The 16,596-nt window shown below is 38.2% G+C and overlaps 1 protein-coding gene across 4 annotated transcripts in view; it reads right to left on the reverse strand.

Annotated features, from left to right (window-relative positions):
- Positions 1–16,596, reverse strand: part of DCC (DCC netrin 1 receptor) — a 1,101,219-nt gene that overhangs the window by 50,797 nt on the left and 1,033,826 nt on the right. For all 4 annotated transcript variants that reach the window (XM_060761267.2, XM_060761265.2, XM_060761264.2 and 1 more), the window contains exons 24-26: positions 13,527–13,753; positions 11,388–11,504; positions 5,888–6,043 (exon numbers count right to left, since the gene is read on the reverse strand). In XM_060761267.2, coding sequence (XP_060617250.2) covers positions 5,888–6,043; positions 11,388–11,504; positions 13,527–13,753 — 500 coding nt within the window. The remainder of the gene's footprint in view (positions 1–5,887; positions 6,044–11,387; positions 11,505–13,526; positions 13,754–16,596) is intronic.

Here is a 16,596-nt window from a genome sequence, read left to right on the forward strand (position 1 = left end):
GAAAGATGGGAGGAGCAGAGATATACTGTGACATTTTAAAAGTAGGACACGAAAAGATTAATCGGAACTATCTCTGCCAAACTAGGATAGTTGAAAGAATGTACACTTTTTGAACTGTGGGATTCTGTCTGGTGGATGTCTGGGAGTCGTGGCTCAAAAATTAACTTTTCCAAGCTGTTCTTAAGTTATTTTTTTTCCAGCAATGCCATGGATTCAACCTGGAACTGAATCTGCAGGGAAAGTTTAGACCTGCAGAAACTATGGTTTCCCATAGCAGTCCAATATGATGCATAAACAGAATAAATTCTCCATGATATCAGGATGGTATTTTTAATTGAAACCACATTAAAATGATACGGAACAGAGGCAGTAAAAAAGCTGAATAGAATAAAATAATCTGGCAGAGTTACATATGACCAGCATTGTGTTTAAATCTGGTCACTTGTTCCTATGCATGCAACATTAACCACAGAAATGTGGTACGAAGCTAGCTAGAACGTGATACCTTGGAGGTCAAGTGCTATAGCAACTGATGACCCAGTTTGAATAAGAAGCCACTTGAGTGAGGCCTCGGATATTTGAAATTATGTGACATATTCAATATCACTTTGAACCTCAAGGCCACCAAGGATGGAATATGTTGATGCATGTGTCAATATTCTAATAGAAGCAACTGAGCATTTTCATCCAACACAGAATGCCCACATTCAGAAATGGAATCAAATGGTTGGCAACATTGTGAAAGACTGTGTATTGTGTATCTTTTAAAAAAAAATAACTGAAACATAATACAAGTGATAATTGAAAGGAAAGGAAAGCGGAAAATAGGAATAGAAGGTTGTGAAGACTTGTGGGGGAGGTTTTGGGGAGGGGGTGGTGGCTTAGGGTGGGAAGAGAAGGGGGAGGGGAGAAGATGAGGGGAGTTGGGGAATCTTGGCTTCCAATTGTCTTTGCTATGGTTGTGAATCTGTGTTGAGTTGTCCATCGTATTGGCTGACTGTTTAGCATTATCTTCATTCAGGATGTTGTATTCAGCTTTCATTGTATATTTATCATCCATTTAAACTTTTATTTAGTTACAAAGTTCTTTACTGGGGACCAATCTGTTTTTATTGTCTCCATCTTTTGGTTTGTATTCATCAATTGTGTTAATTTATCCATGATCATGATGTCTATTGTCTTTAGTAACCATTGTTCTTGTGTCGGAGTCACGTAGCATATTCTGGCCACTGTTGTTAGGAAGCTGAAGAGCTTGTCTTTATTTTTTCCAATTTTGTTTCAATTATTCCTAATTAAAAATGTTCTGGTTTGAACTCAAGTTTTACTTCAAGTATCTTCTCTATTTTGTTTTATGTTTCTCCAGTAGGATTTGGCAGATTTGCATGTCCACCACATGTGGAAAAAAGAGCCAGTTTGTTCTTTGCAAGTAGACTTATGACTGAACACATTTTGATATGCACATTTAGGGTTGTGGTGCACTTTCCATGATCCCAAATGCTCCTTGAAATTCAACTAGATGAAGTTTGTAGTGCTGGTCAGTGGGGTGTAAAACATGATGCATCCCACCAGTGGGGTATCTGTCTTTGCAGTGTGGCAAAGGATTGCAACAGGACCCCAACAGGATCCACAGAATCATAGAATCAAAGAGTTGGAAGAGACCTCATGGGCCATCCAGTCCAACTCCCTGCCAAGAAGCAGGAATATTGCATTCAAATCACCCCTGACAGATGGCCATCCAGCCTCTGTTTAAAAGCTTCCAAAGAAGGAGCCTCCACCACACTCCGGGGCAGAGATTTCCACTGCTGAATGGCTCTCACAGTCAAGTTCTTCCTCATGTTCAGATGGAATCTCCTTTCTTGTAGTTTGAAGCCATTGTTTCATGTCCTAGTCTCCAGGGAAGCAGAAAACAAGCTTGCTCCCTCCGCCCTGTGGCTTCCTCTCACATATTTATACATGGCTATCATATCTCCTCTCAGCCTTCTCTTCTTCAGGCTAAACATGCCCAGCTCCTTAAGCCGCCCCTGCCACTGCTAATTGCACTGCTGCTTGCTGGTGATGAGATGCATCATCCTTTAATGTCCTGCTTGCCAACCCCACATAACTCCTTTAATTGGCATGGCCGCCTTACTTTTAGAACAGGTTTTAGAGATTCAGATTGAAAGGACACTCGTAGCTACATCATCATAGCTACATCTGCCTTGAAGTATCTCAACCAATGTCTTCAATATATTCACCAAATTGGAAACAGGTGGGGAAGAGGTAACATCGCAAACAACCACTTTCAAGAGTCATGCTGACTAGAATATTCTGGAGCTCATAGTCAACAAATTAACTTTTTCAAGTCCTAATAATAATTGGGCCATAATTACAACTGTAAAAATACTTGGGCTATGATTGTACAACAACCCATATGTTTAATGGCAGTATCATAGAACTGATTCAAATGGTATAAGTAAATGAATATTCAAATGTGCATGCACCTTGATACACAATACACATTCTCTTCGCAAGATTATACATACTGACAGAATGCTGGACATGAAGGACAATATCACAACTGTCTCCAAAGATAGGTTCTCCCATGGGAAACCTGTGGTAAAGACATCTTGGCTGAGATAAGAGGGTTCCTGTCTAGCCCTGCTTGTCCTGCACAAGTTTTTAAAGATACTTTTCAGCTGTTCTGTGAGATATGGAGAGGCCACAGCTGAGGGGAATGAGGAAGATGGAAATGGTGTGATATCACTTCCAGACACACACACACACACACACACACACACACACACACCTTTCTCCTCTCCTTAGCTGCAAATACAAAACTGGAATCAAAATTTTGGTAGGATTTCAATAGAATTTGACATTTGACTCATCTTTAATTGCCATGGTTCAGTGCTATGGGATCTTGGTGCTTCCCCAGTGAAGGCTAAAGACTTTGTCAACTACAACTCCCAGGTGTCCATAGCATTTAATCCTGGCAGTACAAGTGGTGTCAGACTGAATCCTGGGAACTGTAGTTTGATGAGGAACGATCGCTATAGCAGAGAAGACAATGTGAAACTACAATTATTTGGATTCTATCCCATTGAGCCATGGTAATGAAAGGCGTTCTAAACTGTAAATCCTATTGAAATTGGAATGAAGTTTTGATTTTAATAAGATTTAAAGTGGTGTCAAGGGAGAGAAAGGGTCCAGTTTTATCTTTACAGTTGGAAAGGAAAAGGTTAATTTTTGGTTTGGGGCCCACAATGGGTTTCATATCCCCCCCCCATTCCCTTGTCTAGTCCCCATTGTAGAACCACTGTTTGTTTCATCACACAGATAATAAAACCAAAAGATAATTCCTAAGTGTCTTCATTAAGTACAATTTTCAGATGACTTTCAGATCACCTGGGGTGAGATTACAAGGATGCTGTTTGATAAATTGTGCTTTTATTTGTTTCTGGCAAGCCTCCAACATGGTTTAAACTGCAGTGCAATAATCTAATTCATTTACTTTCATAACCACTCTCTAGGATCAAATGTTCATATGTCCCAGTTTTACTGTTATTGACAGTGGAATGGAAGATAAGAGAAAACTGTTTTCTATGTTAGATGCTGGCCAGGAAGGGCACAACTGAAAGTTCAAAACACGTTTTCAAACCCTAAGTGAGCCATTCTGGTACTCAAGAGCTAGCCAAGCATGAGGAAAGTGGAAAGAAAAGCAACTGCTTGGCTGGTTTGTTACATGTCAGTAGTAATATGCACAAACTACAATCTTTTCATCTGGTTGCCTGTGAACATCTTCTGCCTTGACAGCTGAAGCTGCACAGATACAGCCATGCCTGTGGCAGCAAATGAAAAAAAGTCATCTCAAGAGTAGCCACTTTCTCCTAGCCTCAGTTCCCTATCTGCCAAATGGGAGGCAGCAGAGCTTGCCTTGTGTGCAATGTTGTGAAGGGAAATAAGGTAAAGATAATAATCAATCAAGGGCAGATAAGAATACTTCACTTGTACAGTTTGTGTCACAGCAGACAGAACTTTTGGCAGTTTTCTACAGAAATACATTCAGGCAATTCCAAATTCTTTCATAAAGTCCTTCATTGGATAGTTCTGCTACTCAGCTGCACTAAAAATGAAACACTTGTCTGGACTTTGGCAGAAATTATGTATGGAGAGCTGGGTATTTGTAATTTCTTTACCCATTAAAGATAAAAAAGTATTTTATGATTGTAACTTAACCAGAGATTACCCTCCTTTTGTGGTATAATTATGACTTTTAGTTGGTTTTCACTACATTGTGGTGGAGGAATATTACATAGTTTCGGTGCTGGCTTGTGCTGCTTCCTTGTGCACTGCTGTAAATATTGGAACAATAGCCAGGAAGATTCAAGGGGAATAAGGTTTGTACCACAGACCAAAGCAACTGTTAGGATTACAATAGGTTTCTGACAATTAACTCTTTAGATACATCTGAAAAACATGAAAGAAAAACTTTTCAAAAATTGTATTGCAACAGGCCACTACTTTGGGGTACCAGAGTGATAAAGGTAACCTTTAAGCTCTGGAAGTATCAGATCCACAACCTGTACAATAAAGATGAAGGCAACAGGGAAGTAAAGCAAAATCATAGCCTACTCAATGCACATCAAGATGGATAGAAAGCATGAGTGAGAAGCCTTCATAGCAACTAGAAGTTAGTTAGATCAGCAACACTTCCATGGGCTATTAAGGAAAGAATATATCCTTGGATGGTTTCTAAAGGTAGATGTCAGTAGGGTGGTAAATTCAGCTGTGTTTTAGTCTGAATTTTAACAAAGCTACTCAAGGCAATAAATACTAGCCAAAAAATATAAAGAACATTTTGAATAGCTGTTTTAAAATTTGCAGTCAGGCTTAGAGTAGACTTCTACTGACTAATTTCTCTGCCGCCCCTTGCTGTCATCACAAATTAGTCTTGGTTTGCCCTCCCAAACAATATACTGAACCCCTCAGTAGACATGATGCATACATATCATTTGGGCATTCTTAGAGGGATGAGAAATACCAGCCGTTGCAAGATCTATGCCAGAAAGGCTTAACTGTGAGCCTTTTCTAGTACCAATCACATAGAGGTTCTCCATGTTGAAAGAGAGAGTCGTTATTAGTAAGTCAACTTGGACTGATAATCCTTTCCTCCACATGCTTAGGCTTCATGCAGTGCTTTCTTGTCCTATTTCAGATAATGAGATATCTATGCATATGCAGCTATGCACATTTGACGTTAGCAAAGGAACTGGCTGTTATAGTCTCCCTCCAGATTTCTTGTAAAAATACAAATATAATGCAAATGCTACTTTAAAATTACGTATATGAAGCTCCAATTGAAACTAGGAGCCTTTGGCTCCCATCAGTTAGAAAATATATGGATTTAGGCAGAAAAAAACATACCCAGCACATAGCTTTATTACTTCCTGGCCATTAATTGAGCTGTTGTGAGAACCTTGGAGGGCTGGAGGGCAAAGCTAAAAGTACCTTTGGCATGCTCTTATTGATATCTGTCTACTTAGCTACTGGATGAGATGATGGGGTGCCATGGAATAGTCACAATCATTATGACTGCTTAGAAAGAAACTATCAGGAAAGTCAATACATAATGACAGAAGAAAAACAACAAGAATCAGATTGCATTTTCCAGGTGTTACTAAGCTTCCATTCAGTTTAGAAACATTTTTAGCATCCCAACTTCTGGAATCCCCACCAACCATACTTGGAGAGCTGCAGTCCAAAAATATGATTTTCTTAGATCTGGCTTTGAACTTTTTACCTTTAAAATAACTCACTGCTACAATATCCCCTTGCAGCGTTTACTTGGCACAGTGTCATGGCTGTTTATTTTCCCAGCAATTTCAGATAGCGAAACACTTCTACTTACTTCTTCCTGTCCCAAAAGTCCGATCAACTGAGAGTGTTGGGAATGGCACAGGTCGGAGCGTGAACTGAGGATGTGGGTATCCACATGTCGGTGAAGGCAGAATCCCTGGGTATTGAGCACTTTCTAATGTTGGGACTGGGATGGCGCTGACTACAGCTAAAGGGAGGAAGAAAAAGGTTAACATAGCTTTAGCACTGTGCACTTGGTCGGAAGATATGCAAGAGCACATGAGAATTTAGACTTAATTCAGAGAAAAGAGATGATGAATATTGTGGCTGACTTAGCAAGGGAGCTGTGTTTTGAAGGGTGATGCGAGACACACAATTTGACAGAGCTTTAATTGCAGTCTTGGATACGCAACCCACCACTGCTGGCTTGAAGGAAATAAATCTGCATTATTCAATCAAATAAAAATCAAGTGTGTAAAAGAAAAGGACACATGATGGATTATATCACAAATGAAGTTGATGCTATTTATTATAAAAGCTGATCAATTAGTGCTTATCTCAACTTCAAAATAGCTTCCAAATTAAGAGGCAGGCATCATTAAATGGCGGTGAGTAATTGGAAGATGCCTGAATGCTGTCAAGTCCATGGGAAATGCAGAAAGGGAAATGAAAACACAAAACAAAGTTTCTTTGTGAAAGGCAGAGGGAGAAGGAGCTCTTGTGTTTCATTTCTTTTTTTGCTTTGCCTATATTTGTCTTTCAAAATCAGAATAGCACAGACTTAATGTGCTATTCTGATTTTGGAATCCATTTCTAACAGTTCTTTTCCTTGAACAGACACTGGTGAAGGAGTTTATTCTGAACATAGATTACTCATGTACGGCAATCATCATTATGACCCAGTCTTGCAGCCAAAATAATCATGGCCAACTAGTTTGCTTCCCATTAATGATTGATGCCTGTCTTGCCAGGATGATGATGATGATGATGATGATAGAGATGGTGATTATCAAATGGAAGTTCTCTTTCATATAAGAGGTTGGAAAACCAGTAGACCATACATAGAGTTAAGACCATGCTGTAATTTTGAGAGCTGTTGAAATTTTGGTTTATTCCATTGTTTTCAAAATACTGTTTCTTCAAAAAACAAAAAACAAAAAGTCAAACCCTATAATTAAAAGTATCCATTTATGATATTTCAGCAGCAATTTTAGAAAAGGAACACAAAACATTCTAGTGATATTGATTTTAACCAGAACCTAATCTATGAAGATCTTGGTCATGATTTATTATCTTCCATTTGCTTTATTGTGAAACAAGTCATTATTATGCCTTGGTCAGCCCTGATACCTGTGTCCAGTCCACACATGTGGTACTAGTTTAAATTCTTTATAATCTATCTCATACACTCAATTAGCCAGTACTGGGCTGCCAACAGTTACCCAGAGAACCTTTTTTCAGCTATTCAAAGCTTGTGGAATGATGAATCAGAAGAGATTTAACAGCCGAGTATATTGTCTAAAGCTGTACAACATGGGATAGGATAGTAGGTTACGATGAACTGAGAGCTCTTCTTTTCCTCCGTTTCCTAGGCCTTATACTTGACAAATGGCAAAACAAGTTTGCATCCATATAGCACCATAGCTTTTTCTCATGACATGTTCCATAGTAAGCAAATCGATTTATGCTGGTATAAGGGAAGGAAGATTCAATTTTATATTGTCCAATTATAAGAGGCATTTTTCCAACGCAATTATAGCACAGATAAATAGATTACATTTATAGGATTCTTTTTCTCCCATGATACTGACACTTTGCCAGAGTTATTATATATGATATAAATAATAGAAACCTTTGAATGTGATTAATATTTTCCTATGCTGACACAGGAATAAATGGCAAAAACCTTGGACTACTCTGTCAGTGAAAATAAGAAGCAGTCTATGGATATTCTCCCTGCCTAATTCTGAATAATGTTAATATGTTTGGAAGAACAATGTGATAAACTGAGTATTAGATTTATGGTCTGCATTACTTGAGGACTGTCCATCATTAATGTGTGTGTGTTTCTGATGCTTTTTAATGTTTTCTTTTATAAAAATAAACAATGTATACCAGTTGTACAATAACACATCAAAGAATAGGGCTACAATAAGTTTTTCTCCCTGAAATGTTAGTGTTCTGCGTAAGTGGAGAGTGGGTTTTTATGTTCCTCAGAAGATCATGTGCCTGACTTGAATGAATGCTTTCTGGTTCAATGTTAGAAATGAAGTCTAAGGCTGCAGAACTCTGAAAGGTTGTTTTGGACTAGAACTCCCAGAATTCATCAGACTGCATGGACAGTGTTTATATTATCTGGGGTAATTCTGGATGTTGTAATTAAAGGATATAATAGGGATAGGCAGGCATCAGGTATGTTACCTGTTGGTTTTAATACAACATTAAAGTAGATAAAATAGGACCTAGATGAACCCAGGTGAAAAGAATGACAAAGGTAGTATTTTTGGTCAATAATGGGGGGAAGGCAAAAAAAAAAAAAAGATCAGAAATTAATTTAATGACGACCCAGACTGGCCCTGGAATATGACCTGGATTATGTGATTTTAATTGTTGTTTTAATGTTATGTTTTAATTGGTTGGTTTAAATGTTTTTGTTTATTCATTGATGTATGAATGCATGTGGCATTGAATGATTGTTTTTGTAAAGCTGCATTGTCTCATTTGGGGTTGAGAAAGGTGGGATACAAATATGATAAATAAATAAATAAATTTATATAGCAACCCTCCTGATGCTCTGATGAATGTGTCCATTGACACCCAAGTCTTTGACGGCTTGATTTGTAAATATCTGGGAATAACTGTATCAACTGAATTTGATTGCTACAAATGGTGGGAAATTTGTTTCATTTCATACCTAAATTCTCAAATGTATTTGGGTTAGAAAGAAGTTAAGGTTTTAAAAACATCAGTGCATGAGAAAGTGAAACTGACAAGATGCATCCATCCTGAATTTAAATGCACTTGTGCATCAGAGATAGCCAATTCCATCAGAAAATAAACAGCATACCATTGGGATACTATTGTTACACTGCAAAAAGGCTTGGATATTTTATACATGAGTTTCTTAAATTGTTTTCTAACACAACTTTCCATCTGAGGAAGTGCCAGCAAAGTCTAGATGACTCTCCTCTGTGATTTATCCCACACTGACAACTTTCACAAGTGGTGCAGGTGAGGCTCAAGGAGGTTTTATTTAGCACTCATAAAATGCTCTAAAGGAGGATGATATAAAGAGGGGAATTGAGACGGGCTATGGAAAATAAAAACCAACTGTAAAATGTCGGAAAAATAGTTCTGATAAACAAAATTCAAGGATTTATATTAGTATGTCAAAATGAAACCACTGTAATTAACTTGAAGTCATCTGCGATAGATATATACAGTTGCCAGAAGGATTGTCTGCATGATGGTGTTCAAACAGTGGCTTCCCAGTTTGATGCAGCATTTTGCAACTTCCTTCACATGTAAGGAGAATAAAATTATAGGGACAACTGCTACAGATCTTGCTTTCTTTTGAAAGTGCTGGCACTTTTGTGACATTGGTACATTTACAAATATGGAAGATTAGTATGAGTGAGCAGTCAGGCATCTAGACAGATGCTGCTCATCCGTTACTGCAAAGCAAACAGCCCACCCTTGAATCTTCCCAGTGAAAGTCAATTGCAAAATATTTACCTTCTTTGCAAAATTCCAAGTGTAAATAGTTTCTTTCCTGTACCCACTGAATCAGATGATGTTTTTAACTTGATGAATGGTTTTATATGTATTTTTAACCTATTGTATTATGTATGTGGTTTTAAAATGTTATCTATTGTCTAGCACTGACTTTTTGCTGTTAACCATTCTGAGTCCCTCCATGAAGGTGGAGAAAAATGGGATATAAAGCCTTCGACAATACATGGGATATAAAAGTTGTAAATAAATAAATAAATCTGAGGGAAGTTCCTGACCCTGCCATTAGGCAGAGAGCATAAATTATTTAATTTACTATTATGTTATTAGTATACTTGTGGGCTTTTCTCCAGCTTTGGATGTCACAATAAGTTATCTAACCTGTATCTTGGCTGGGTATAGATGCTGGTGAGGTTGGGAAGAGCAATGGTTATAGCTCCAGCCCAGCATACAACATCTGCCCTGAGAATAGTTGTATATTTAGGCACTAGTGACAATGCCAGTGGCACAGTTAATTCACTATAAGTTTCAGGCAAGAGTGTGAAGGAACTATTCAAGTTTCCAGATTCTATTCCTGCTATAGATTCAACACCTTGGATAGCACATTTAAAGTTTGGACTACAATCTAGAGGGAAATCATCACTCTGTTGACATGGGAACTGCTACCTACCATTGAAATGTGAATGGACTTCTTTAAAAATGAAATTTGAATCTCTTTATTTTCAAACATATCTTATACAAAACAACTAGGCAAACATAATAGATGATGAAAGGAAGAAGTTTGTGGGTTCCCAGTCCTTAGGGACAGAGTTAGGGTTCTGTGGGAAAATCAGGAACAGATTGAGGGTCCCATGGGGAAAAAAAAAATCTTCTGAAGGGTTTCATGAACAAAACGTTTTGCTGAATACAATTTCACACACACACACCATGGACTCACAGTCTCTATTTGGGAAGGCCAGAAGTGGCTTTGTTTATTTTTTCTGAAGGAAGAGAGGGAAGGAGAGACAGGCAACCTATGATTTAAAAATGAAGCATGACTAATGGAGGCTTTTAGTGCCATGAGTCTTTGGGCCCATCCACAGAGCCCTATATGCCAGAATATCAAGGTAGAAAATCCCACATTATCTGAGTGTGGATTCGGATCACCCAGTTCAAAGCAGATATTGCAGGATTTTCTGCTATGATATTCTGGGATATAGGGCTGTGTGGAAGGGTCCTTTATTTATGGTTAAGGTGAGCTTCTTGTGGCCACATAACAGAAGGTTACCCATGTGTAGCCCATGGGGCATGTTTCTCTTCCTTTCTGTTGATAGTATACAGCAGGAAATCCCAGCTCTTTCATGGGCCCCACTATCAATCTATACTCTTCATTTTGACCTGCTTAGCATAGAGCTGGGTGGGCATGCTTTGAAGAAAGGAAAGCTGAATAGGGAAATTTAGTCCCAATGACTTTCCTAAAGTAAGCAGTACACAGCCTGGGTACCATAAATGAAAAATCCCAATCCTGCATTTTTATCAACTGCACTGTGTCCAGCAGAGCCTAAAATCAGGTAGGGCAGGGGGACAAACAACGACAAGAGTAATATTGGTTTCAATCTTTTTTTCTGTGTATTTTAATATATACATTTTAATAGTATCATATTTTATCTCTGTGTTTTAACTTGTAACATACTATGTCTCAAGCTCTGAAGGGAGAAGTGATTAGCAAATAAAATTTATTATTATTATCATTATCGTTACCACTGTTGTTGTTGTCATATGAAGCAACAGAAAACATTATGGGGTATATTGGTACATAATTCTATCAGTGTACAACTTACAAGGATTGCTGGGTTGTGAGTCCATAGGAATCATGAGTTTGGCCCGTGTTGCCCTGCGAGCTGCCAGGGAACGTTCCAATGTGGACATGCTGCTTCCTACTTCTTCTGTGTCAGGAGCTGGCATAAAGCAATGCAACAATCAAATGAACATAAAGTCCCTACATTCCCAGATTTCCCTGTCACATAGCATTCCCAGTTAGAGGAGGATACATTTCCCCCAAACTCCCCATCTGAAAAAGCTTATTGCTCAGTTGGCATCCCTTCATGATAGTTTAAAAACCACTTCAGACTGGAAATAATTGCTTCACATTTGCTTTCTATTAACTTAGAATTCTAATTTCTTTCTGTAAAATTGTGCTGCGGATTAACAGCCGTGTCTCTTTGAAAGCACTCTGCAAAAATGACATTTCTTGTCTTCCTAAAGCATTGTTTGCTTCTTATCTCCCTTTAATTTCATGAAGATGCCATTGTAGGAATGCTCAGACTCCTACGGACTGATATTTGCTCAAATCAGCATTCCACCTTCTGTGCGATTGGCCATCATGTTTAAAAGGCAGCATAATCGTCCATTAACTCAGGGCCATTTGCTATATAAATGAACCTTGAGGATTTAAGTATTGTACTCGGGAGCAAAAATAGGTCTTGGTGTCTGTTTAATGATAGTAGATTTCAATATTAAGCTAAATTACAAGCATAAAAAGTTGTTTAATATGACCTCAAATGAAGCTCTTGTCAAGAAGCTGCGAGGCTTATGATTTTGGGTCTGGCAGTGTGTTAATGATCAAAATGAAAGTGTGGTTTCAAATGTAGAAAGGTAAAGGAATCTGAATTAATATCATTTTGCTACATGCATCATTAGGTATACTTAAATGCTGACGTACATAGCTCAGGTTCAGATTGAGGATTGAAATTACTTGTTTTGCCAGCAGAAGCTTTGCTGAAATTTGGTAGATTTCCAAGAGGTTTTGTATGACCTCTGAACTAAAAGACATCATTTTTCTCCATCTGGGCCTTAAGTATTTATTTATTTATTTATTTATTTATTTACTTTATTTATATACCGCTTTTCTCAGCCCTTAGGCAACTCAAAGCGGTGAACATCAATACAAAACATCACGAGACAAGTGTAGGGCAATTAAAAACAATTGTAACATAAATCATTAAACATCCGTATAACAATCATTAGCGCCTCACCAATGGGCCTAGTAGAATTTCCCCCCCTTTAAAATGGAGTTTTCATCCACCCTATACTGTGCCTGAGGGAGCTGGAATTGGAATAGGGTGATATCCATAAGTAACTTTCATTGGTAGGAATTGAAATAAACATTTTAATTGATGCATGTCCTGGCACTGTCTTTGGCTGGAGGATGGCCTCTCTTTGTTCTGGGGGTTGGGAGGCTGTGTAGGAGACTGCTCTTGGGACTGGAAGATGGAGGGATTTCCTCTCCTTCAGAAATCTCAGAGGTTTATGGAGGAGTGCTCCTTGGCTGGCTTTCCAGAATATGATCCATGGTGGAACTGCCCCTTGGGATTAGGTGTTTCACCTAGACTGGGCTGAGAAGGTGATCAGGAGTTGCTAGCTGTCACTTGGCCAAGATTCACATTAGGTTGCTCCCCTGACCTTTCAAATAGCTCTGGGATGAAATATAAAGAATTTATCTTTACAAATAGACTTTATTTTCACTCAGGGTTTGTGTGTGTGTGTCTAGCCTCTTAATTTCCTTGTTAGTATTCAATACTATAGACTGCAAAAGAGCTATTCACTGTGCTAGAAGGTGTGGTTAAGGTCCTTTGATAGCTCCTTTAAAGTTTGGAATAGCACCAAGAATGGATTTGCTGTACTTCTCACATAAATGCTACAGATTCCCAGTATAAAACACATTTCACTTTCAGAATATCTATATGAATAAGCACCGCCTGAAATGCCTATTGGCTCTGCTGACTGTGTGATGATTACAGCATTGAGTGATTACTTTCATGTGTGAATGAAAGAGCAAATGTTCCGGGCAGTAGTTTTATAATTGGCTTTTACACATTGAAGTCTGTTCACACAGTAATCCACAAATCATCAAGTGCTGAGCAATCAAGAGCCCAGAATGCATATTCATGGGTGTTCAGAGGGATGGGTAGTACTATTACCAGACTGTGAGGCACTCTTACTGCCCATCTGAGTTTCAGATTGGCTGTGGCTGCCTGGAGTGATGTCCTGACAGCTTTGCATGGGTGAGTCTCTTCCTGGTGGTTCAGAACCTGATGGCTTTTCAATATTCTTCATTTCCATCTCTTCGTGGTGTATCCAAAGATCTGGGGGTCTCAGGTCTTTCTGGCTGCCCTTCCTCTTGCCAGCACTATGAGTAGCACGCTTTCTGTTGGGGATGAAGGAGAGAGGAGGAATGAAAAGTCAAAGCCCCTGAAGGTCATAAATATTTTGTCAATTTCTATCCAATGCTTAGTGAATGCAATAAGCAATTGTCAATTCAGATGCTTCTCAAGAACAGAACTTTAATCATTATAAAAGCAGCTGATCAGATAATTTCATTGTTTTGGTGACTCTATCTCCCGCCTTTGGACCTTCAGGTGTTTGGGACCTCAACTTCCAGAAACATCAATCAGCTTGACCAACTGTCAGGAATTCTGGGAGCTGAAGTCCAAAACATTTGCAGTAACGAAGGTTAGGAACCACTGATATATTGCATTTCTGTTCCCTAGCCCTCCTACTGAAAAAATAAGGAAAGTGGTTACACTTAGGAGTTTTCGGACTCCTAAGTGTAACCACTAAACCACTCAGAAACTCTCTAAATCTTTAAATCTCTCAATCTAAAAAATCTGGCCTAATTTTCAGGTTATCATTACTTAAAAATTGGGCAAAAGCTCACCAAACTACTTTGAAATGCAGTGGTTTACTTGTGCTTACATCTCAAAGCACTCTGCAACCACCCACTCCTAAAAATGTTACCTCGAAATGGTGGCCAGAGGTGACAGCCTGCCAGGCAAGTGTGGCTGGGGAAAGAATAATCCCAGAAACCTATGCAGTTTCTCAGCCTATATTACTGCATTCTGGTTTCTTCCCATGTTCAGCTTCTGAAAATTCTGATGACTGGCATATATCTTATGACTACCATATGGAGTTAGCTTGATCCTGGATTCTCATGGTTACTTCTACAGAATGCTCTGATGAGAGTGCTCTGCAGGCATGTACAAGTGTACACATGTGTACCATAGGGATTCCAAAATTGCTGGGGAGTATATAAGACTGTTTCCAGTTTTGGGAACACTTGAGCATGTAACTTATTTGATATGAAAGTACATAAAGATAATCCTGTTGGATCCTTTCCAGGTCCCCTGTTCCAGTATTCTATCTTCCTTCCGGCACAGAAAATGCTATTTTCAGTGGCATCTAAAAAAAATATAATCACATTCAAGAATTTTGTGCAGAAGAAGTGCTAAACTGTGAATGGTCTTCAAGAACTATACAGATTGTGTAGACTTTTTCTGAGCAGAAAGGCAATTGTTAAAATTAACCACTGTTTCCTTGGGGAACAAAATTAGCGAATAATTTCTTCTCTAGAGTTGTAAACCCAGAAGAGGGCTAAAGGTGGTTGTATTACATTATACATGGTGAAGGAAATTGAATAGAGAGAATACTGCATTCTAGCAGACAAAAAGAAGTACTCCTTCATGTAGAAGATAGGTAAACCATGAAGTTTATTCAACAAGATGTGTAGCCACCAAATGATGGCTTTGAAAGGAAAATGGACACATTCATGAAAGACAAAACTGTCAATAGTTATTACTAGACATGATGGCTATATCCTAACCACAGGAGCTGCGGCAACATGGTTCTGAACTTCAGTCAGTTATCTTGGTTTCAGGCTTTCCATAAAAATATGACCACCCACTTTAGGAAAAAAGCAAAGTGAACTAGCTTGACCTTTGACCCATCAAAGCCTTTCTTATATTCTTAGACTCATGTACCTGCTGCTTTATTCCTTTCTAACAAAATGTCATTTTAACTCCAACTGGGGCTCCTTGCCACCCCATCTGGACAAACATAATACCCATGCTGACAATTTGTGATGGGCCATGAAAAGTAAATATAAATGGTGGCTTGAGAGGATGAAGACCTGAATCACAACTGATCTCCAACTGTTATAAAGATCCCTCCAGAAACAGAGGGACAGAGTGCAAAGTTGTGTTATCCATTTATTGTCTTTATAAACCATGCCACTGATTTTGTTGCCTCACCAGGGACACATCTTAACTTGAAGAACAAGGTTGTTATGAGAACAAGGTTACCTATCATCTCCTTTATAACCCATATTAGCCATTTGTAATGGCTATGCTATTTAATCTTAAAACATGAAATAAAGAAACAAAAATATGTGCTCTTAATATTTGTACTTCTTGTTTTTCATTAAAATATTTTAAAATAAAATTATTCTTGATGATAAATTAATAGCATCAGGCATTTAATTAAAGGAACTGGCTTCCTCTTTTAAAAATATTCTGTTCAGCTGTGTAGCATATGTTATATTTTTCATACATTAAAATATTTTTAACTTGGAAAATTATTAACTATCACACCTCATTATATTTATCACTTTATGAATATTCATAGCAACAAACGCCTCTTCAGATAGGTATACAGACAACTGATCTGTTCACAGGTCTTGTTTCTAAGAGTGACAAATGTACTTTTTTATATAAAGGAAAAAGCAGAAATAATTTCAGCAATGTACACAAAGGGAAGTAGGTGTCTTTAAATAGAATAGGAATTTATTTATACCATAGCACAGAGTGTTCACGTGCAAGGTGTACATGTAATATTTGCTATTAAAATCAATGAAAAAACATTTTTAGATGATAGGGATGGAAAGAATGTTCAAAAATATTTGCAAAATAATTTAAAGATGTATTTTGTGCGTTGAGAAACCCTAAAGATATCTTGGGCATTGTAGTTTTACAAAGGCCCCTTCCACACAGCTGTATAAAATTCGCATTGATCTGGATTATATGACAGTATGGACTCAGATAAAAAGTTCAAAGATGATATTGTGGATTATCACCATGACATTATGGGTAATATGGCTGCGGGGAAGGGCCCAAAGTCTTCAGTCTCCTTTATCAAAGAGTGTGGGTTCTTCATGAAATTACAGCTGCCAGGAAATCCTAGCATTGAGTCATGGTAATTTCAATGGTGTTAAACTGT

Source organism: Anolis sagrei, chromosome 2 (genome assembly GCF_037176765.1).
Source record: "Anolis sagrei isolate rAnoSag1 chromosome 2, rAnoSag1.mat, whole genome shotgun sequence".
NCBI lineage: Eukaryota > Metazoa > Chordata > Lepidosauria > Squamata > Dactyloidae > Anolis > Anolis sagrei.